The 25,004-nt window shown below is 37.6% G+C and overlaps 1 protein-coding gene across 1 annotated transcript in view; it reads left to right on the top strand.

The window, feature by feature from the left end:
- Culd (CUB and LDLa domain) overlaps positions 1-25,004 on the top strand; it is a 170,098-nt gene that overhangs the window by 4,286 nt on the left and 140,808 nt on the right. The window contains exons 2-3 of the mRNA XM_081745400.1: positions 18,446-18,618; positions 23,566-23,783. Of these exons, the coding sequence (XP_081601526.1) occupies positions 18,446-18,618; positions 23,566-23,783 (391 nt within the window). The remainder of the gene's footprint in view (positions 1-18,445; positions 18,619-23,565; positions 23,784-25,004) is intronic.

The raw sequence follows: 25,004 nt of genomic DNA, 5'->3' as shown, positions 1-25,004 counted from the left end.
GATCAAACCGCTGCGATGGTCGTCTTTGCAGCTCCTACGGCATCGTTTCAACTCTGTCACCCAATATTTTACTTTCGTAAACAAAGGAGCAAACTCCCCCAGAGTAGAACCTAGCTCGGCTTTGATAGTGGTTGGATTGCGACCTTTCAAATGAAAGTATTGCATCACATAACGGTGACCCATTTTTTTCTATGTCTGCAAATTCACTGAGAGTGCTGACTATTGATGCTTCGAAATAAATACTGAACAACATACCGTGTTAAAACGTTAAACTTTATAAGGTTAGCACTTTCAACCAATGTTTTTCAAACAACTACTATCATCCTATACGACAGATCGGGTATTTCCTTATAGATGGATCAATCGATCAATAGATAGATAGATACATACATACATACATACATACTTACATATAGATATATAAATCAATTTTCGCGTCTTGATTTCAAGAAAATTTCATTCTAACGTTAATCTAAGATGTGTTAGTTTGGAATAGCACTTGAATTTAAATTGTGAGATCGTTTTGAATCACCAAAGTAATTATGATTTTAATGCGTTCGCCTTATTTGTATTTAAATCAGCCAACTCCATAAACTAAATACAAAATCAACAAGCAGTATGCTATACAAACAGATTGTGCTATAGGATTAATTTTCTCTGACATTTGTTTTATATTTAAAAAAAAAAGATAATTAGGTTTTCACCTTCAAAATTCCCTTCGGAGAAGTTTCTGCGAAGGGAGGATTAAACATAAGCAGATTTTGTACTCAGAAAATGAACTTTTATAATTAACAGCGAAAGTAAATTTCGTGTAGCGAATAAATTCTTAAAACATTTTTATTTCTGTTACTTTGTATTCCAGACTATTCTGCACATAAGTATCAGAAGCCTTAAAGTACGGCTAGTTCCTCCGTGATAGGTATCAGGGCAAACACAAACTTTTAAAACACCATATAAATCCACTGTAAAAACGTTAGGTTCCGTCTCGTAACGTAACCCTCTATTCACCACGAAAGTAATAGAAAACATCTTCGAGCTTTACGTCCCACGTATATGCAGAATGTGCTAAAGAAGACGGTGATCATAAGAAATGAATGAAATGGTGAAATGAAGACAGTAGAAGAAAACGGGAGAACCACGAGGAAACTCACGCATGATGTGTTTGTCCACCACAAAATCTACTTGGCATGAGCTAGGATCAAACCACTGACCTCACTCACCACAGGTGAACGTTTTACCACTGAGCACCCGGCCACCGCAATTGGTAAAAATCAACTAGTTTTGGTTTCAACCTTGATCAGTTTTTAGGAAAAACGGTCACAGGTAGCGAGAAGCGTTTATTTTTCTTTCTTTATTAGCAATAGATATAATGTCCGAAGAATAACTTTATATACACCTTTATCTCCCAGCTAAAACAGGAAATCTACTATCACTTCCAATAACCTTATATCCACCTTTATCTCTCTCAAGAAACCGCAAATATACTATCACTTCCGATAACCTTATCTCCACCTTTGCCTCTCCACAGAAACCGGAAATCTACTATCTTTATCTCTAAACCAGAATTATTTTATCACTTTCGATAACTTTATCTCTACTAAAACCAGAAATATTTTATCACTTCCGATAACTTTATCTCTACTAAAACCAGAAATATTTTATCACTTCCGATAACTTTATCTCTACTAAAACCATAAATATTTTATCACTTCCGATAACTTTATCTCCACCTTTGCCTCTCCACAGAAACCGGAAATCTACTATCTTTATCTCTACTAAAACCAGAAATATTTTATCACTTCCGATAACTTTATCTCAATCTTTATCTCTCTACCAAAACTACAAATTTAGGAGTCCAGTTCGTTTATGGAGGTAATCCAGATAATTGATCTCAATATATGGCTCCCCATATATTCCTATTCCTTTTAGGATTTCCACTTTTTGAGATAAATTTTAGACTTTCAGTAAAACAGCTACTGTTTCCTTACTATTTATTGTAGGATCATGGTTCATACCTCGTTTCCTTTTCAGAATAGAGCATCCTTTTCAACTGTACTACTCGCTTGTCCGTATTATACATCAGAAATGGGAAAAGCGGGAGTTTTTGATTTTTTTTTTATAATTTTTGTGCCCCTCTGACCCGGGACAGGGTAGGCATAGGGATCTGATTAAAAAAAAACGTAGTTATGTAGACAATGCGTGTGCAAAATTTCAATCTTGTATCTTGTATCTTGAAAACTAAATCCGGGAGAATTTTTCGAAAATCTGAAGGTAATATATATATATATATATATATATATATATATATATATATATATATATATATATATATATATATATATATATATATCAGTATAATAAGCCCTTTTCAACGGTATCACACATATGACGGGATCATACACCTGAACCGAAAAATTCGTGAAAAACCGTATTTTTTCAGAGAAAATCACCCCCTCGGAATAATTGCCCCCCTCGGCCCCGAGCCCATATTCACGTAGGTACCTCAAAAACAATTGGGAAATGCTTAAAGGTGCACACAATCCGTATACAAAATTTCAATCTGTTATCTTGAAAACTAAGGGCGTGAAAAATTTTTGAAGTTATCCTTAAGAAAGGAAGAAAGTCACGCCCCTGCGCTCGCACTTGGCGCCGCCAAGTTAACCATCTGGTTCCGAAAAGCATCCGGGGTATTCACTGGTCCGTGCTTGACTTGACCAATAAGAAACGGCTTAAATATCTGTTATAGAATCTAAATAATCGGCAAAAGACAACGCAACTCCATGCTAACAAAAATTGCCATGAATCCTTAAAGGGTATGGAGATAATCCAGATAGTTGATCCGAAAAGGGACTCCCCATGTATTCCTATAGGATTTGTTATAGATGAATTTATCCTTCAGTAGTATATGCAATCCACGTGTATATAATAGTCAGGTAAATTATATACCATACAGTTACTTTTAGTATTGTAACCAGATTTTTTTTACATTGTGTTCACGTGACATTATTACAATTTTTTAAAAGAACACTTCCAAACTATGTTGTGTATAAGCATGCAAAGTGTTATAGATCGGCTAAGTCTGTCTCTCTGTCTTTTAACAGATATCAAAGCAAAATAGTGGGAAGTGTTTTTCTTTTTTTCGGATCGATTCAGCATTTCCTCAAAAGACCTCCAAACTGTCCTGCATTAAGGCTCTATTGAAGCAGAAAGTGAAAATCACAACAATTTCCTATTTCAACGCTGATCGCCGTAGCACCAACTGTAATAGATAGCGAGAATCAGTTTTTTTATATCGAACTAGCTTCTGAATAATATATTCCAACTCATATCTCTTTCCTAAAAATGGTACACTCTTAATTTCAAGATTGATACAGCGAAAATGGTGAGAAATGGCACGAAGTGTTTTTTTTTATATATTATTTCAGAGCCCCAAGTATACCTTGTATCTAGATCTTTAGCCATCTATAACGGTACAAACCGGAATTGTTTCAAGTCTATGATTTTTATTTTCAACATTGATTGTCGTACTTTAAAAAGAGAATAAAAAGCAAAAAGTATTTTTGTATGCATTTAATAACGAAATAATGTGTCTCTTCGTCGACTTTATTGTAAAATCTCGCACCTGGCTCTGTTTACTAACAACTAACACGTGCTCCTCATAATTATAAACATTTACCATGTGCGTCCTACTACGATTTAGTACAGTAGCAGACGAGAGAGGCACCAGCGACTCCATTGATCAGGTGACGAAAGGGACCACTAATGTCACCGCCACACTGGAGTAGCTACAAAGCCAGGAGGACCTCAGAAACCACTATTACTATTCGACCGGTCACCTCTTCTCCTTTAGCTTGCTTGGAGCTCTAGGAGCCACCTAACCCAAAGCCTTTAGCTTGTTCGGAGCTTTGTGGGACTCCTAGCTTCAGTCACTCAGATTGCGAGGAGTTTTGTGGCTTTCAAACTCTCTCCGCTTGCGTGGAGCATTGTTGATCCTAAATCCACTCCACCTAGCTTGCTCCGCCTGAGAGATCCTTCCCCAGGCTGCTAGGTCCTTGCATACCTCTCATTACCCACTAACAGTGAACTATTTATACGACAGTGATTTTGTGTTGCACGATTTATAATAACTAACTAACTAACTAACTAACTAACTCTATGGCCTATGGAACCCGGAGGTTCAGTGCCGCGTTCACAAAAGCTCTCCACTGACTTCTATCCTTAGCTAATTGGATCCAGTTTCTACTTTGTATTCCTATCTCTGCGAGATCCATCTTAATATTATCCTCCCATCTGCGCCTAGGTCTTCCTAATGGTCGTTTTCCTATGGGTCTACCAGTCAAGACTTTGAAAGCGTTTCTACTTTCTTCCATTCTAGCTACATGACCTGCCCACCTAAGCCTCCTAGACTTGACGACCCTAACAATGTTGGGTAAACCGTATAAACTATGTAGTTCCTCGTTATGAAGCTTCCGCCATTCCCCATTCTCGTTCCTCTTGGGTCCGAATATTCTTCTCAGGATCCTGTTCTCAAATACTTTCAGTCTATGTTCTTCCCTCAGAGTAAGCGACCATGTTTCGCAACCATACAGAACAACAGGCATGATTATCGTTTTATATATTTTAAGCTTCAAATTCCTCGACAGAATTCGCGACGACAAGAGATTTTGAACCGAATAGTAACACGAATTCCCTGCTTTTAGTCGACATTTAATTTCTTCGTGAATATGATTTTCGTCTGTTAATATTGATCCTAAATATTTGAAAGTATCCACTTTATCAAAAGTATTATTTAATATTTTAACGCATCCACAATTTGCCGTATTACGGTCCCGACGCACTTCCATGTATTTAGTTTTCTCTGCATTTACTTGTAAACCCATGTCCCTGCAAGTGTTTAATAATATCTCTGCATTTATTTCCACTGTTCTCCTATCATCCCCTATTAAATTTACATCATCAGCATATGCCATAACCTGGTGAATGCCGTTCAACTCTAGGCCCTGGTTGCTATCTTTGATTTTCCTTATGGCGTATTCCAGCACAAAGTTAAATAATAATGGCGACAACGCATCTCCTTGTTTCAGGCCATTTTCGACGTGGAAGCTCGTGGACAAAAATTTTCCTACCCGGACTTTACTTTGGGATTCACTTAAACATATCTTAATTAATCTAATTAGCTTTCTCGGTATTCCAAGCTCTGTAAGAACGTTGTATAATGTTTCTCTCCTAACCGAGTCGTAAGCCTTTCTAAAATCAATAAATAGTTGATGTACCGGGGTATTGTATTCCCACTTCTTTTCGAGTATTTGGCGAATGGTAAATATTTGGTCGATAGTTGATCGATTTCGTCTAAATCCGCACTGATAATCTCCAATAATTTCATCTGCGTATGGGGTCAATCTTGCTAACAGAATATTTGAAAGGATTTTATAGGATGTTGACAGAAGAGAAATGCCTCGATAATTATTACAGTCAGTTTTGTCGCCTTTCTTGTGAATTGGAACAATGATTGACTCTTTCCACTCTTGTGGCAATTCTTCCTTGTTCCAGATAAGGAGAATGAGTTTGTGTATCTTGTTCCACAATTTTTCGCCTCCAGCTAAAATTAACTCAGCCGGAATTTCATCTACACCCGGAGATTTGTGTTTCTTTAATTTCTTTATAGCGGCTTCCACTTCTATTCGATTGGGTTCTGGAATATACGGTTCTGCGGTGTGTATCTCCTTTTCTCCACGCACATTAGTTTTTGGCTGCGTGTTCAGCAAATCGTCAAAGAAATCTTTCCATCTATTTAAGAGGCTATCCGTATCAGTGAGAACCGTTCCGTCAGATTTCTTTAATATATCAGCACGAGGTTGATAGCCTTTCTTAAATTCGCTGATCCCCTTATACATGTCCCGAATATTTTTATTTTTACTATTATCTTCAAGTTCCTTAATTTTAGCTTTCAAAAAATCCCGTTTCTTTGTTCTAAAAGTTTTGGAAGTTTCCCGCCTGATATCTGCGAAATTTTGTGTAGTTATTTCATTCGGATTTTGTAGCCACCGTAATTTTGCCTGTTTTCTCTTCTCTACTAGTTTAATGCATTCTTGGTCGAACCATGGTTTGTTCCTACGTATTTCCGCGTGTCCCAATTTTTCTATTGCTGAACTTTTAATGCTATCTCTAATTTCAATCCAAGTATCCTCAACACTAGTGCACTCCGAGTCTTCTAAAACCGAGAATCTATTCGAAACTTCCATCTGGTATTCCTCTCTTACCTTGCTCTCTTCTAATTTCTTTAAATTAAATCTCTCCGTTTTCGGACATTGAGGATTACCTTTATTCAACGATAATCTCTCCCGTATTATCGCTGCTACCAGGTAGTGATCAGTGTCACAATCAGCCCCTCTAAACGACCGGACGTCAATCGGTAGTGGGAGAAAATGTTCCTGTGTATAATTTGCTCTTCATGTACTCTACCTACATCTGCATAAGTAGAACTTTACATGGTGGAGGCGCTGGGCACCTTTCTTGTACTATAACCGGAAGTGTCAGAAATGTATTATTGCTTTCGATTCCAATATTAATCCCATAGAATGGAAACGAAAATAGGGAGCAATAAATATTTTTAATATGACTCAGGTTTCCAAGAACAGTTATTTCCAGTTCTCAGCAGGCCCGTATCCAGGAGGGGTCTAGGGCCCCCCCCCCTAAATTTTGGCTTCCCCCCTAAAATTTTCACAGTAGGCTGGCAAGTGAACTATAATATGGTGATTAACTATAACATGGTTGGATTGGGCCCCCCTAACTTCAGCCGCCGCCCCCCCTACATTTTGGGGCTGGCTACAGGCCTGGTTCTCAGTTATTTTCTTCTACTGAGACCGGAAGCAGTAGAACTTCAAGTTTCAATATTGTGCTATGCATGCAACTTCTGTATGTTAATTTTTGTAAATTTGTAATATTTTAGCAAAAAGAAATTAGTTAATTTCTTAAAAGAAAAAAAAAATTAACCAAACTCACTTCCTAGAAAAGCAAATGTTGACAAACAAGAATGAAAGTGACAGAAATAAAAAATGAAAGCAGGAAGACACACAGGTGAAAACGTAAATTGGAAATTACATAAATTGCCTTAAAAAATAATTAAAAAAAATGGTCTTTCGAAGGATTTCTGGTCATTCTAGTGAGTCAGGTCTCTTTGGACACTGGTCACTTCAGTCTTGCCTAACAAGACGTCGTTAGAACATAATCTGGAAATTAAAAAAAAAATGGTATTCAGAAGTCGAGGATCTATATCCATAGCCTTTTATTGTTGTGTCCAAACATGAAATAAGAAGTTCAATAAGACCAACGTCTTCCGTATATAGTCTCATATAACCTTAATTAATTTCAGTTCCCGTAAGCTTCATGTTAATCTTCTATTACGTATGTAAATACACAGTAAAAAATGGTTGTGTTAATTCAACTCAATTTTAACACAAGGCAGTGGTTCCAGTGTGGCTACCACTATGCAGTGTTAGTTCAACACAGACCCCGTGCTGTTGGCGTTTAACACAGGGTGTGTGTTACGCCTTTAACACACAACCGGTGTTGCGCCGTGCCGTAAGCGTTAATAAGCCACAAATTTACTCCCTCAAAATATGTTAAATCGCCTATATGCATAATGTGTTTACATTATGCTGTCTCTAAAAAACATTTTAAACAAGTAAAAAAAATATTCCAGTGGCGGGGGCAGGCCAAGAACCATCAATCTTTCGATTACTAGCCGCGTGCTCTTCTGACTTAGCCACGGAGGCGACGTAGAAAACGTCTCTTGTAAAGGGACAAATTGTTGAGGTCTTTTGTATTTGGCTAATCAGAGTGCTCCTTTAAGCCGCGTATATTCGACGGTATCCGTTCGGGATAAGATAAAATCTGCTCGCCTTGTAGACCTAATTTTATAACAAAATGACGACAGTCTATTTACTTTATTTTATAGTTCTTCCATATTCACTTTCAAATGATCGGCGACAGTTGCCATCTAATAAAGTTGATGCGTTTGTTGCTTCTAGTACACAATCGCTTACAAAAAGAAGCAATAAATGCATGAAATGTGGGAGATGAAGTTTTGCGTATACCTGGATTTGTTTAAGTATTTCTTTCTACTGTGTTTGTCTGTATCTTGAATTCATAAGTCCTTATAATTAGATGCCCAACATATTTGGCAATCACGCAGAAAACATCACCGAAGATTTAACACTTGTGTTAATTTAACACACAGGTTGTGTATCATTTCAACTACCGGCATTTGACACACAACTCCAAATGGAGAGTGAGTTGTTCTAACCACTCGTTTGTGTTATATTTTAACACAATCGTGTTAACACATAGGCATGTCGTTGAAATAACACAACGATTTTTTACAGTGTACTAATAGATTAAAGATGCTACAAAATCACAAGCTATCTCTATACCATCGATAAAACTGAATTGTAAATATTCTCATTTAAGGTCAATCATAAACATAACTGTCTTTATCATTTATCATTTCATGCCAAAACTACAATCGATTTTGATGTGTTCATTTAAGCAACAAACAATTCTAATTTTAAAGAAATAAAATGTGGCTCCCCGGCGGGGAATAGAGTCCAGGCCTCTCGCTTGACAGGCGGGGATACTGGTGAATACCGTTCAACTCTAGGCCCTGGTTGCTATCTTTGATTTTCCTTATAGCGTATTCCAGAACAAAGTCAAATAATAATGGCGACAACGCATCTCCTTGTTTCAGACCATTTTAGACGTGAAAGCTCGTGGACAAAATGTTTTTACCCGCACTTTACTTTGGGATTCATTTAAACATATCTTAATTAATCTAATTAGCTTTCTCGATATTCCAAGTTCTGTAAGAACGATGTATAATGTTTCTCTCCCAACCATGTCCTACGCCTTTCTAAAATCAATAAATAGTTTATGTACCGGGGTATTGTATTCCCACTTTTTTTTGAGTATTTGACGAATGATAAATATTTGGTCGATAGTTGATCGATTTCGTCTGAATCCGCACTGATAATCTCCAATAATTTCATCTGTGTAGGGGGTCAATCTTGCTAATAGAATATTTGAAACGATTTTATAGGATGTTGACAGAAGAGAAATACCTCGATAATTATTACAGTCCATTTTGTCTCCTTTCTTGTGAATTGGAACAATGATTGATTCCTTCCACTCTTGTGGCAATTCTTCCTTGTTCCAGATAAGGAGAATGAGTTTGTGTATCTTGTTCCACAATTTTTCGCCACCAGCTAAAATTAACTCAGCCGGAATTTCATCTACACCCGGAGATTTGTGTTTCTTTAATTTCTTTATAGCGGTTTCTACTTCTATTCGGCTGGGTTCTGGAATATAAGGTTCTGCGGTGTGTATCTCCTTTTCTCCACGCACATTAGTTTTTGGCTGCGTCTTTAGCAAATCGTCAAAGAAATTTTTCCATCCATTTAAGATGCTATCCGTGTCAGTGAGAACTGTTCCGTCAGCTTTCTTTAATATATAATCACGATGTTGATAGCCTTTCTTAAATTCGTTGATCCCCTTATACATGTCCCGAATGTTTTTATTTTTACTATTATCTTCAAGTTCCTTAATTTTAGCTTTCAAAAATTCGCGTTTCTTTTTTCTAAAAGTTTTGGAAGTTTCCCGCCTGATATCTGCGAAATTTTGTGTAGTTATTTCATTCGGATTTTGTAGCCAGCGTAAGTTTGCTGTTTTCTCTTCTCTGTTAGTTTAATGCATTCCTGGTCGAACCATGGTTTGTTCCTACGTATTTCCGCGTGTCCCAATTTTTCTTTTGATGAAATTGTAATGCTATCTCCAATTTCAATCCAAAAAACTTAACTACACAGTATAGTTTCTCCAGAAACGTCTATTTATTTATAATTTACCAAGTGTAGGCAACAGTTCGACAGGTGTAGATATCTCACAAAATGTGTATCTACGCGTAGTAAACACAATATTGTTGTTAAGTTCGTATCTGACAAAACTTGACATCTGTCGTTTTACATATATTATCAACCAGGGTTGCTACTCCTTTAAAATTGAATTTGGAATGTAGCTTTTCCTATTAGTGACCAGATTGGTAGCATTAGCTCAAGGTATATCCTGCATTTTCCATATTACTGAATGAACGCACCTATGATGTTCTATAAGGTACTTTGGGGAATTAGCTCAAGGTATATCCTGCATTTTCCATATTACTGAATGAACGCACCTATGATCTATATATATAAAAGAGAACGCACAAATCCTTTGTTACCTCATCACGCTAATACGGCTGAACCAATTTCTTTTATTTTTGGGGGGTTATTAGGATTTGGACCCTAGATGGTTTTTATCATATCACTTTAATTTTTAATTACCAGTGTCTTGAGATAATTGACCATTCAAGTGTCCATAACGTACAAATCCTTTGTTAGCTCATCATAGCTAAATCTAACCGTATTTATATGCAACCCACATGACCGTGTCACTCGGCGGGTTAACATAAATGACAGGCGATATAATGTTAACATTCTTCTATGGTTTTTATCATATCACTTGAAAGCGAAAAAGTAAAAATTATCTAAGTAACAAAGTTTATTGCGTTCCAGGGTGACCGCAGCGAAGCGGGGTGAACGCTGCTAGTGTTCTATAAGGTACTTTGGGGATGTCCATTACTGTTTTGGGTCGGTAAAACGGAACCGTGTTTGTGTAAAAGAGTAACACAAATTGAAGTAATATTTACCATGTATTTTGTCTCATACTTAATGTGTCTAAGTTTGTGTTCGTGTAGCGAATGTCTGATATATTAGTCTAAAGTGTTTGACAATTCTCTGGCTAAAGAAGTGAGATTAAGTGGATGATCCCTGACGTAGCTGGTCGACCAAAATTAGGAAGTCCCTAAGTTGGATGCAGCTGACTTTGATGTACACAATGTCAGTCTATTAAGATAACGTTGTTGAATACTCAAGGTTAGTGTAAAGGGACTTGTTTTGACAATAGATGTCACTACAGTCTTCGTATCTCTCCCATGTTTTTTTTTTTTTTTTTTTTTTTTACCTTTCACAAAAATTTACAATTTCTTTTACAAATTTCAACCTAGAGACTTCAAGTTTTTAGAGAAGGAACTTCGTAACCTATTAAAGGGAACAATCCGTGCCGATTTTTTTATTTAGAATTTTCTTCATTGTTGAAACAGTTAGATTGTTACAAGCTTGGATATCCATTTCAACAATCAAGTCATTTCAACAATGAAGAAAATTCTAAATAAAAAATCGGCACGGATCGTTGTCTTCGATAGATTATGAAGTTCCTTCCCTTAAAATCTGTAGGTTGAAATTTGTAAGAGAAATCGTTAATTTTCGTGAAAGATAAAAAAATACATGGGAGAGATACGAAGACTGTAGTGCTATCTATCGGCAAAACTTATCCCTTTAAACCAACCTTAATTCCCGACATGAAGATTTCACTATGAGATACTAGCACGATGGCCCATCAAATTACTATTTCAATTCACACTTCGATTCTGACTGACCGCTGCTCCTACCAAGACTAATCTAGACTGACTTTGACGAAATGAACTGAAGTATTTATACAACAAAAGATACTTACACTATGACTTGTGGGTCCCAAAACTCGGGCCGAAATCGTTACAATTGCGTATGAGATTTCTCTCAAGAAATCTTAGTTAATCAATACTTCTTAAATTCTGGGCATCATGTCAACACTCAGAATTTTACATAACGTATTTTACATTACGCTGTTCGATGCAATGCATTTTTGTTAACAACAAAAGCATATAATTACAAAAGGTTTACATTAAAGAAAAAATTTCAGAGAACGTACAACGTTCATAGACTGTTTTTTTTATGAAACTGAAATACCAAAACTAAAACCAGAACGAACTTTGATTATCTTCCAAAGTTTAGATTGAATATACACAAGATTTCCCATAATGAGATTAAAATATTGACTTCTTGACAATAGTAATGATTATATAAGCGATAGTGAGAAACTGTTTCTGATGAGCGTTTTGTATTCGAAGTACAGCTTCTAACTCTGATTTCAGTCTTTATTGGAACCGGTAATAATAGATCAACTTTTAGGGTTTCAGAATTGAGTTGAGTTGAGTTGATTTTGAGTTTAACGTCCCTTTCATCAGCGAGGCTATATGAGACGGGACCTACTGATTAATGGTGGAATCCGAACCGCATGAGCTTCCGCCGGGAATCGAACCCGGATCTTTCATACCAAAGGTGCATATACTACCCACTTAGCCACGAAGGAGCTCTGGTTTCAGAATTGAATTGTAATAGTCTGAAAGTCTGTAGTGTCAAAATATGAAACAAGGGGCCGCGGTGGTTCAGTGGTAGAGCGTTCCCGGTTCGATCCGGTTTCCGGTTCCTGGTACTTGGGGGTCCCGGGTTCGATCTCGGCCCCCGCCAAGTGAACTTTGTGGTGGACAAACACCGTGTATGTGGGTTTCCTCGGGGTTTTCCCGTTTCTTTCCACTTTCTTTATTCCAACATTTCATTCATTTCTCAACACCACTGTCTCCTTGAGCCTAACTGGCATAACCGTGGGACGTGAAACTCAAAGATTTCATTTCGTTTAATTTTAAAATATGAAACGAAAACTTCCTTCTTTCACAAATTAAGGATTATATATAAACCAGGCAATGAGAATGAAGAAGTTTAAAAACAAATATAAAACACGGGTGAAAGAATTGAAATCTACTTAAACTGAGGAGATATAAATGTGTATCCTATGATCACATGTAGTAGCCGTCTCTATTCAACCATTTACCCTTAATTTTATTTTCCAGCCAGGTTCCAGCTTTTCGTTTTCCTTCAATTGCGCGTCTGACTCTGTGTGCGCTCAAGTAGTTTCATTTCCTAGAATTCCCTTCATCCATTTCCACCATCCAGTCAACAATTTGTTTCACTGAAAAAGGCAAGTAAAAACAAAAGTTACCTGACAAATCCATGGGGAAAAAGTGAAACTGAACGTAAAATTACTTCCCGCTAGGTATAACGTGCTTTGTGTGCCATGTTTAGTAGAAGCTAAAGGATCATCTTCACAAACATAATAGGATTTATGAGGTCAAAGACTTTACAGGAAATTGACGGTATAATATGTAACAAAACCAATACCACAGGCCAGAAAAATACAGACACACTTACTACGTTCAGCGTTAAAAATTGAGTTTTACCATGTGGGAAGTAACAGCCAATCACGTACGAAAACTGTCGTGGAACAGTGGCGCTGTGGTCAGTGTTACTCTTGAAAGGGAGGAAGACGTTTGCTTATGAGGTATGAATGTAACAGGTATATAGACTTAAGCTAACAAACTACCATCCTATATTGAAACTATACGTATAAATCACTTCCCTAATCTAATTCAAACGCATTCTAGAGCAAGCTTCGTTTTTAAGGAATTTGTGCTAATCTACCTTTCAGGTACTTGCACAGATGTTTTAGTTATTCACTTTGTTAATAATTTCTCTGTTTGATAAGTTGAAGTTATTTATCAAGATGCAACCGTATTATGAATCTGTAAGTAAAATTCTAAAGCATACTCCAGTGAACGCAATCATTTCATCTACTAAATAAGAATAGCGAATAAGTCAAGGATGTTATAAATAGAGGATCTGCCCATATGTATCTTCATCCTATTAAATCGGTGAAGCCAAAAAGCAACCGAGCGTCGACACGTCTGATTGGCTACTCTCGTTTCTGCCATCGTCTGATTGGCTACTTTCGTTTCCGCCATGATTGTTGGCTCAAAACATTGCGATCCTATTGGGCGGAGTGTGCAGAGTACGGGTGGCGAAACTGTGACGTATGGCTTCAAGATTTTGTTGTAAGGGCAGATCCTCTATGTTATAAGATCCTTGGAATAAGTCCATCCTCCACATGTTTGGAAGTAGCATGAGAAATATGACCGAGTTGACAAAACTTACTTTACAAAGTTTTCAGTCGAAAGTGTTCATAAATTCCGACTCATTTCAAATAAAAAACGTCTTCCATTTTTGAAGAAGGGGAGGAACTTAAAATGCTGCCCGCATTGCTTCGCCGTACTGCTAAACTAATCCGCTGAAATAAAAATTTTGCACTTCTCGTATCTCCCGTCTTGAGATTTAATTTCGACCCAATTTCCTTTAGGAACTCCCTAGCTTCCCGCCTAAAAGCTCCCATAGTTTCTGCAGCAAAGGCGATAAACATATGATCTTTTAATTTGGAATATTTCGTGTGTTTACGCTTACAGACTGTCTCAGCAGCATTTCCTGTCTCTTTACATGATGAAGCTAAATGGGAAGGTGCAAATGTGTCTACACATGTGACGTCCCACACTAGTTGTTGCTCCATTTTCCAAGGGGTTAATGTCACTCCACCTGGTCGTTTCCCATCATCTCGGAACATTCCAGATGGTTCTACGAAAATACTTGGGATGTCAATGCTGGCAAGAGCTCGTCTTACTGTATTATTTAGCTCTCCGTGACGATAAATTCGACCTCCACTTTTCTAGAACAGTTTAGGTATTTCTTTGAAATAATACTGGAAAAAAGACAAACAAATATACATCGAAAATTTGAATGTTTGAATTTTTGAGTTTTACGTCCTATTCAAGTGTTAAAAAAATCTATCTAACGATTTATCTGATTTAGCAGGGGTGCCCACAAGGGGGGGCCTATGACGCAAAGTGCGTCATTGAAATATTTGGGGGGGTTAAAATCTATATAAATATGTTTGATGAGGGGGGGGTAAAATTAATCGAAAAGAAGATTTTTTCATGGAAGAACACCTACGGATAGACAATTGGGGGGGGTGCGTCATAGACATAAGGGGGGGCACCACTGGATTCAGTATAAAATAACTGATACGCTGAGGGGAGTAAGAGGTTTCATCTAAGTATTTAAAGGTAATTTGATATTGATTATTTAAACCTTGATACTATGTTGTTAAATAAAGAGAATACGATGAAAGCGTAATAAAATATGCTTCGGGGATTTGCTTCTCCGTCTCTTGTTACCATCCTCCGATGTTCGACATACTATATAAAATGCAGTCTAACAAAAGTTTTAGTAAATTTCATTGCTCATATATGTAGGAAGGATAGTACATAAGCCAATATAGGAGTGCTGAACGTGGCAAGTGTTTAGAAACTCTCGCCTAAGGCATACTTTATTAATCACGTTAAATGTTCACAAAACATTCTTACTCTTCAGAAATGATGCTGAACTACACCGTGAAATGATAATATGTTACCCTGCACCTGCAATACAATAATATGTTAATGTAATGGTAGCCAATTGCGCCCGGTGTTTGACGTATGAATAAACGTTTCTATAAGGTATACGAGACATTATTATATGTATACGTGAAACAAGGCTTGTTAATGCTACTACTATTCAAACTGAAATGATGTATGTTGGCAATGGAAGAATATGAGTAGAGATACTTGCAGTTATAAAGGATTAACAGTTAAATATTTCAAAGCTATTACTATACGACCAAGATAAACTTATATTAGTAAAGAACTGTTCGCTCTTACTAGTAACACATAGAATGGCATATATAGCCATCTCTAGTACTACTACTACCTTTAATAGCAATACTAACACCGTCCATAAATTGTAGACGAAGAATATGGGAGCTATTGCATGTATTTATCTTGTATTCTGACCTTGCTGGTGTATTCACCTTGAGATTAACAATATATCTAATTTTCTATGACATTGCCATGAAATAAATTGTTACTCACTACTTGTAGTCGTAGTATTTGTATTTAGCTGCATAATGTTTTGTACAGTGTAAGTTACATTTCGGTTTTAATTTTTACTACCAAACGTTGTTAGAAAATAGTACCATGTTCTGCACTACATTCCATTACAGAATCTGGAATTAAATAATAATATATTTTCCCGGAAAAGGGTGGCGACTGAATACTGGGCTAACTTTAGCTCTTCGTCGGATATCTCGTGGTGTACTACAAGAGACTGAATTCCTAAAAATCGAGCAACGTTGCGCATAAAAAATGATTTGTATCTACCTCTCCAACGACGTGGAGTCCCGTATTTCGAGTGAATTGGGATAGAGGAAGCTGCAGATCATCTGTCTTATTTTACGCGATCTGCCCTGGACGATGCGAAAAAAAGAGGGGCAGGACAAATCTATTTTATCAAAATACATTCTATAAAAGTATCCAAGAAAGGTCTGCCGCTTTTTCACCCACCAACTTCCAACATCAATATGTCATCTAAGACGTACCTGGAAGATCAAAAAATAGTCCCCATCAGCATCGAGACCGTCTGCCAACGTTCTGAAAGGCCATGGATTCTACCGCGGTACAACTTAGTGGACCGTGAAGCGAAGAAGGTGTTAAGTGCATTTTTCACCTCTACTGGGGATTTAAACTTTCGTTCTCTAAGGGCATTGTCCAAGAAATGGAACATGTAATAATCGGACGGTGCAGTGTTCGGGGAGTATGGTGGATGCAATAGTGTTTTCCATTCAAGGCGTAGAATGGTGCCCGAGTCATCCTAGCCACGAGGGGCCTAGCGTTGTCCTATAACAGGAGGACCCCTTTGCGATTCAGAAGTGCTGGCTCCAGAGTTTTGAGTTTTTTTTTTCTTTAAAACGGCTCAACTGCTGACAGTACACAGTTGCATTGATGCTCTGACCAACTGGTAACAGTTCCCGATGCACAATGCCACGAGAAGTCCACCAAACACACAGCAGGACCTTCTTCTGGTGCAGTGCTGGTTTCGGCTGTTTTAGAACTCATTCATGGGATGCTAACCAATGATGACGGCGCCGTGGAGCTCCATACAATACTCACTTCTCATCACATGTCAACAAACCCAGAAATAACTCCTTCAGACGAGACAGCAAAGAAACATAGGTGTCTGCTCGCGTTGCCCTCTGGCCCGGAGTCAAATCATGTGGGACCCATCGACTCAATTTGTAGTGCTTCCGAAGTTGATGGATGTGCTGTCAAATGGTTTCTCCACTTACACTGAATTGTAGTCCCAGTTCATCACATGTCTGGCCAGTGTTCGCATCAATTGCTGAATGAAGATCTTCATTTTGTACATGTGTTGGTCTTCCGGTACGTGGTGTGTCTTGAAGTGTTCCTTCATTATCCTTAAACTTGTTAAACCATCTCTGCACTGTCCGCGTAATCACGACACTCTTACCAAAGGACTGACATATCTTCTGCCCTGCTGCAGTGGCGTTTGACCCCGTTTGAACTCGTATAGCATACATGCCCTTATGACGCTCTGTGGAGGCCCCATTTTCACTTTGTATGATGGATGTACACACTAACAACTGACCTTTGCCTTATCTCGATTTGCATTCAACTCACTGTGTGAAGACCGTTGAATACAGACCTCCACAAAAAGCGAAAGAGCTTTGTATGTTATATTTCTATTTACTATCCTTATGCACTTACTATATTGTGTCATAACTCACATCAGGTAGAAACGTTTTACTGTAAGAATCAAAATCGTTCCAAAACGTTTGTGTGTTTGAAATTCATGTGCAATATAATTTATAAAACGTGTTCAATTGTGTTGTCCCAGTATTTTCATGTGAAACTTTAATGAATAGATTACTTACTAAAGTGTTCTGAGAAAGTGGAGAGAACGTTGCTTGATTTAGTACAGATTTCGCTAAATATTTCCCACGAGAAAACACTTTCAAGGAAACGAAGAGTTTCTATAAATTGGATGCAGAATGCTAGAGGTTATGCTGTTAAAATACAGGTCTATGTAATCCTGTATATACTGAAAATAGAGACCATAACGATAAGAATTATTCTATATGTTCAAATGCTGGACATCATAACATTATATAACACAGATTGTCTTGAATCTAATGTACAAAGGCGAATCGTCCAAGAAGTCATACCACTAAAAAAAGCTAAGGGAAGCAACAATTAGTACGTACACGCATGTCCAAAATTATTGTCGCATGTCTATAAATATGTTGTTGTCGGAATATAATTTGATAACGAATTCGCCCGGTATTTCTTACAAAGTTAGTATGTGTACAATCAACAAAGACATGTATGTGGCAAATTTCATGTCAAAAGAGCAGTAAATTAAGAACAATAAAACGAACATAAAACTTTATTGTCCATTTAGCAAACATTTTGTTTTACTCATTCTAATTTTCGTATTTATAATTCTTTTCTTATGAAATTTACCACAAATATACATTTCCCAATTATACACATAGTATCAGTATTAAAAGTACCCTGCAAAATCATTGTCAAATTATATTCTTACAAGAAGACAGTTATAGATATGCGATAACCGTTTTGAACATGAGTGTATATTAAGAAAGGTTTCTTGTTTTAATTTCAAACGAATAAACTATATTCTTTTACTGGTGTGACTTCCTTTACGAGTAGCCTCTAGTAATGTATTTTTCTCTTTCTTCTGTCCAGATGTGACTACCTGTTGATCTCGGAGCCTCCGTACTCATCCTCCCAATTGAAAATCTGCGGGACCAAAATAAACCCACGGTTAAGCTATCGATCTCAAACTAAAGAAGTATCCATCGCTCTCATCTACAGCTCCAAACATCAGAATGCCTTCGTTCTGGAATACACGGTTCAAAGTAAGTACTTTCATTTAAATTTACGAGTATTGTTACAGAATATCATCTGTCTATTATTATTATGATTATTGTCAGGCATCTAATGAAGTCTTAGGCACTATACGCACTTCTTCCATACCTAACTTTCAGCTTATGGCAGTAGCCTTCGAATTACAATGCCTGAAGATATCCGCATTCGAAATGTCGGATACCTTCACCTGGCTGATAGCCCAAGGAAAGTTACTAAAAGCGTTCGAATTAATTTCCGAAGGTTTTCTGGCATATATCAGATTAAATTGCAATGTTATGTAGGTAGAGCCTAAATCAGGGGTTTTCAAACTTTTTGCAGTTGAGGTTTCCCTCAACTACCAAAATCTGAACGCGCCTCCCTTGTCAAACCAACAAAAATACATGTGTAACTAAAAGAAAGACTATCACTATGATAAACTGTGTTTCATTTATTAATCACTAATGGGAATATCTCATTAATACAGATGATCTACATTTACGCCTTTTAATGTTATTAGCCGTTGTAGTAAGTCAAATGTTTATGTTAAAATTGAAAACTACGAGCAGACACGGAATTTAAATAATAAAAATCGACACGTTTAAATTTTGAGCAAAGTCAAACAAGACATACTATTCTACAGAGACAAAGCAGAAGACCGTTAGTGGCCATCTAACAAGCATTATACATGTTTAAACCAAAGGTGAAAGGATCATTCTTGATCGTATGTGGAACAGAGCTGATACAAAGGCTTAGTTCACTACGTATTACTAAAAAAGAAGAGTGGAGACTTAAGTATACGTGTTGCATTATTATGTTCCTTTGTAGGATCTTTTAAAGAGTCCTCGCAACTCCCCTGACAACCTTCGGCACCTCCCAAGGGAGGAGCGCCGCACAGTTTGAAAACCCCTGGTCTAAATAATATGCACGGGTATTTTAAGTCTTTCAGTCTTTTATTATTAAAAATGCCTTATACAACGTTTACAAAGTTCTCGTATGTCTATTCTCTAAGTCTTTAAACGTTTCCAGTATAGAATAAGTGTGAAGTTCCTCGGCACACGATGTGGTCTCGGGATTACAGGATATTTGTCGTAGTCCACAGCTGCCTCAGGCGGGATGAGTTATACTGTGTAGCTCATAGCAACACCGGAAGTTGGTATTAAAGGATCTCTCCGTCGCTCACAGCAGCCTCGAGAGAAGGTTTTAGAGGAAATCTCCGTAGCCCATGTCGACCTTTGGAGCCGATTTTGGTAGTAGGGCGATCAGCACTAGTACTGATACTTTCTTGGCCCCATCGTCTTCTTTTATAGCCATTCTTCTGGAGGAGTAGTCGTTTTACTTCGTGGTTCTTCGTGTCCACTTCGCCTCTTTCTGATAGTGCTCCTTCAATTGTCTGCCACTGTATTAAAAACACGTGTTTATAGTAAAAACGTGTGGCTTATAGTACGTGCAGGTATATGAATCTTTACAATTGTATGTACCCAATGTCACTGTATCAAATACAAAGACAATATCTGACGGAAAAAGCCCCCTGACTTAAATCAGAAATAAGGAAGGCAAAATAGATCGTATATCTAATTTTGTAACTATTGGTATACGACACACTGCTGGCCATTTTGTCATTACTTAGTAGTAAATATAATATCATCCAAATATTCGCCCTCCCTTTAGGGATCTTGGGGTTTTGGGCTATTTTTTAGACTTTCAGTCAAGCAGCTACTGCATCGTCATTATTTATCCTAGGATCATGGTTCATACCTCATTCTCTTCAGAATAGAGCTGGCTTTCAAGTGGTACCACTTGCATGCTCATACCATATACCAGAAGCGGAAAAAATGTCAAAGTGAAAATTTCGGAGGGAAAAATTTTTTCCTCGAACTTTGGCCCTGGACCCCCCTGTGTGAACGTAGCCATCTAAAAAAAATTCTGATAAATAGTACTTGGTATACTGAATGTGTGTGCCAAATTTCAAGTTTCTATCTTGAATAGTAAGGGCGGGAGAAATTTTATCAAAAATTCCCACAATGCCCCAAATTACCACAAAACACTATGATCTCAGGGAAAAAATTTCCTGAGACATCCCTAATTACCCTAGGGACATGTGTCACCCATATTCTCTTCTGAATAGAACAGTCTTTCAGGCGGTACCATTCACATATCTCCATCATGTATCTAAGGCGGGAAAGTCCAGAAAAAAGGGAATTTTTGGTCTAAATTTCCCTTTTTTCAAATTTTAGCCCCTCTGGACCCCCTGTTTTAACGCAGAAATCTGAAAAAATCTGTTAAATACTACTCGGTGGACTGAATGTTTGTGTACAATTTCAATCTTCTAGGTGCAAAAATAAGCCCGCCAAATAAAAAAAAATCAGAAAATTTCCCATGTTACCCTATACAGAAGTATATTTTGAAAAAAATTCACTGAGACGTCCCTAATTACCCTAGAATAATAATTCGACCGTCATTCTCTTCAGAATGGAATGACCTTCCAGACGGTATGACTCACGTGTCTCCATCATGTATGTGAGGCGGAAAAATGACGAAAAACGGGATTTTGGGGGTAAAAATATCCCTTTTTTCACCCCTTTGTCCCTCTGGTTCCCCCCCTGTTTTAGCACTGACATCGGAACAAAAAATCTGGTAAATACTACTCGGTGCACTAAATGTTTGTGCAAAATTCCAATCTTCTACGTGGAAAAATAAGCCCGCCAAAAAAATATACCCACCATGTTCCATTTTTCCCTATATAGAAGTATATTTTTCAAAAAATCGCTGAGACGTCCCTAATTACCCTAGGATAACGATTCAACCGTTATTCTCTTTAGAATGGAACTGCCTTTTAGACGGTATGACTCACGTGTCCCCATCATGTATGTGAGACGGGAAAATGACGAAAAACGGGATTTTGGGGGTAAAAATATCCCTTTTTCACTCTTTGCCCCTCTGGTTCCCCCCCTGTTTTAGCACTGACATCGGAACAAAAAATTTGGTAAATACTACTCGGTAGACTGAATGTTTGTGCAAAATTTCAATCTTCTACGTGGAAAAATAAGCCCGCCAAAAAAATATTGAACATAGGCTTAGTAAATGAGAAAATACATTTTTGACTTATGACGTCATCACCTCCTATGTCTGGACGCAGAACGGTCTGAAACCATACGTAATGTCTTCTACAAGGCCTCTGGACTTGGAAAACAAAAAAAAAACCCGGACGAAAAATCTCAAATACAAGAGAAATAACGCAATATACCATGAAAAATGCGTATGGTACAAAATGTACCATAAGATCCCCAAAGGGTTTTAAATCCTCTTCGAGAAGTTCCACCACACAGCATATATATATTCCTGCTAAAACACTGGTTTTCAAACTAGCGGGCGCAAGCTACTGACTGAATTAAATTACACTTGTAATTACAAATATGACAAGTGTTGTAAAATAAAGAAAAATGATGTGTTGCAATTGAATTTAAGAACAGTTAAATTCAATCAGTGCTGCACTACAATGGTATATAGAAGTCTTGCTGAATTTTTTTTTTTCAGTTTAACATACCACGTTTATCCCTATTAGCCTAAAGAAGACATGATTAAAGCATCTGAATGATGATAGAAGAATTAGTGGAATGAGAATGTGGGAGGAAACGGGAGCACCCGAGAAAACCCACGGGCACGATGTCCACCATAAATTACTTGGCTAAGCGGGTTAGTGTACGCGCCTTTCGCATGGAAGACCGGGTTCGATTCCCGACGGAAGCTCATGTGGTTCGGATTCCACGTTAATCAATATGGTCCCGTCTCATATAGCCTCGCTGCTCAAAGGGACGTTAAACTCAAAATCAACTCAACAAATTACTTACCCGGGGATCGAACCATGGATCCACGTACCAGAGGTAATCGCTATACCACGTAGCCACCATGGCCCCAGAAGTCTTACTGGAAATAAATAGAAATTAGTGACAATTATTATTATTATTATTATTATTATTATTATTATTATTATTATTATTATTATTATTATTATTATTATTATTATTATTATTATTATTATTATTATTGAAGATTTGTTTCGATAAATCAATGTCGCATCCGAAATTGGAGAAAGAATCATACGAACGAGCTGCAAAGTAAAGAAAACTCGTAAAATATGCAGGGACGCCAAATAAACAAGGTGGTAACCACTGCTGCAAAATTTCCCTAATAATAGTTCTTTTTAATACAGAGAAAATGGAAATGAAATCTTTGAGTTTTACGTCCCACGGTTATGCCGGTTAGGTTAAAGGAGACGATGATGATGAGTAATGAAATAAATGGTGGAATAAAGAAAGTGGGAGGAAACGGAAGAACCCCGAGAAAACCCACGCACACAATGTTTGTCCACCACAAAGTTCACTTGACGGGGGCTGGGATCGAATCCTGAACCCCAAGCACCAGAGGTGAACGCTCTACCACTGAGCCACCGCGGCCCCAAGTAACACAGAGACTGTAGGATTTGAAGCACTAAACCTGCGCCCCAGGCGCGTATGTTAACCATATCCACCAGGGAGCTATTTATCGCATATAGAAAATTCATTATCCGCACTTGTATTTTACTGGTTGTTTCAACACTGTTTACTGGTGATTTTTGTTTCTGAAAGTCATGTTTTTTACGTGTATGCAGCTTGACTCTTCTTCTAGGTTCTAGGGGCTATAATGCGTGCCTAGTGTACGAAGTCCAAGGTTCGATTCTCGGTAGGAGAGTGTTGTAGGATTCCCAACCTGCTTTGTTCTATACGGGTAGTCCAAAAGTGTGGAAACAGTTTAATAGCGGGTGGGTGGACAGTTTTGTTTGACCAAGACTTTACGTGTTACTTTTCCGTTCCAGAGGTTGAAATTTCACACACGTGGACCAAAAGAGATTTTCTATAGATGTACGTATTACCTTTCTTCAATCGAGGAAAAACTTGCGAATCTTATTTCTTGTCTTCCAGGAAATCGTCAAATTCTAGAAAGTACTTCGTCGTCTTTGCAGCAGATGAGATTCAAGGATGGAAGAGGCGGTGAAGGAGATGAATTTTCATCTCCTTTCTTTCCTGATCTTTATCCTCAAGATCTCACTATAGAATACCTCATTTCAACCAATAATTCAAACGCAAGAGTTCTATTGGTATTCTCTGACTTCCAGGTTTCTCCATATTCAATAATGGAGGTAAGTAGAATTCTCAGTAACGATTGCTTACAAATGTTGTATATCGTATATGCCCGTGACCCGTATAATGTCCGTACTTGCATTTCCACATTTCAGATTCTGTATTGTTCTACTATCTACCATTTATGACAGCTTAAATCTGTGTACATATGTACAGTACACAACAGAGGCGGATCTAGAAATTACAAACTGAGGGGGGGGTAGTCAGAACTCAGACTATGATAGGCATATCATGTTAACTATAAAGTTTCAAAAATATATAAATAACAGCTTAAATTATTTTTATTACTCAGAAAACTGAGAGGCCTAGCCCCCCCCCCCCCCCCGGACCTAGATAGATCCGCCACTGGAACATAAGGTGTGATCAAAAAGTAAGGTGAATGTAGTTGCACAGCGCCATCTATCGAAACCAAAGCATTTGGTTCAGTCAGTGCCGAGTTTGAACGAGTTGTGACATGCTAGTTGGCTTCCAGAAGCAGAAGAGAGAGGACTTGTTAAAAGTGTTTGTTGCGCGCCAATATAGTTTTGTTCCAAGCTGTAAAAAAAAAAAAAAAGAAAAGAAAAAAAGAAAAAAAAAGAAAAAAGTCCCAAAGAAGCTCACGAAATGTCAAAATCAGTGTATGGCGATGAAATGGTGGTAGGAGTCGGTTGAAAACGAGTAACGATCGAGATGTCTTTCCACTGGCGGATCCACGGAGGGGGCGGAGGGGGCGACCGCCCCCCTAAAGATATTTGTTTTTTTTTTTTTTATTTGCAGCATTTATCATTGGCAAATATAAATATTGCCTTTTCGCAATCGATCTAGTGTAACAAGCCTAGGAGAGTCTAATCAAAATGTGTGGTATTAATAGTACTTAATACAGACATATTTGAATTATGAATACTTTTGTCTCTAGTTCTTTAGGCAGACACCATAAGCCCCAAAAGAGCGAATATATGATTCATTCGTTGGACGAACAGCTGTAGGAAGTAGGGTAAGACGGATCACTCTTTGAATTAAAGACGTATATTTTAAAATTGTGTCCTAGGAAAATGATATGAAAATGAAATTCTGGTCCCGGAACATCAATTACCTTTACCTTAATAAAGAGAAATGTAAGGAAAGAGCTTGGGGTGGTTCACTAAAATGCCTTACGAGGTTTTTAAATTTTGTGACAGAGTTTTAGCTCCATTCAATTCTATATGAAAGATGCAGAAGGAAGAACGCTAAATATTGAACCA

Source organism: Thermobia domestica, chromosome 18 (genome assembly GCF_964235325.1).
Source record: "Thermobia domestica chromosome 18, izTheDome1.hap1.1, whole genome shotgun sequence".
NCBI classification, from domain to species: Eukaryota; Metazoa; Arthropoda; class Insecta; order Zygentoma; family Lepismatidae; genus Thermobia; species Thermobia domestica.
The sequence above is the reverse complement of the archived record's forward strand: the minus strand, read 5'-3'. Positions and strand labels throughout refer to the sequence as shown.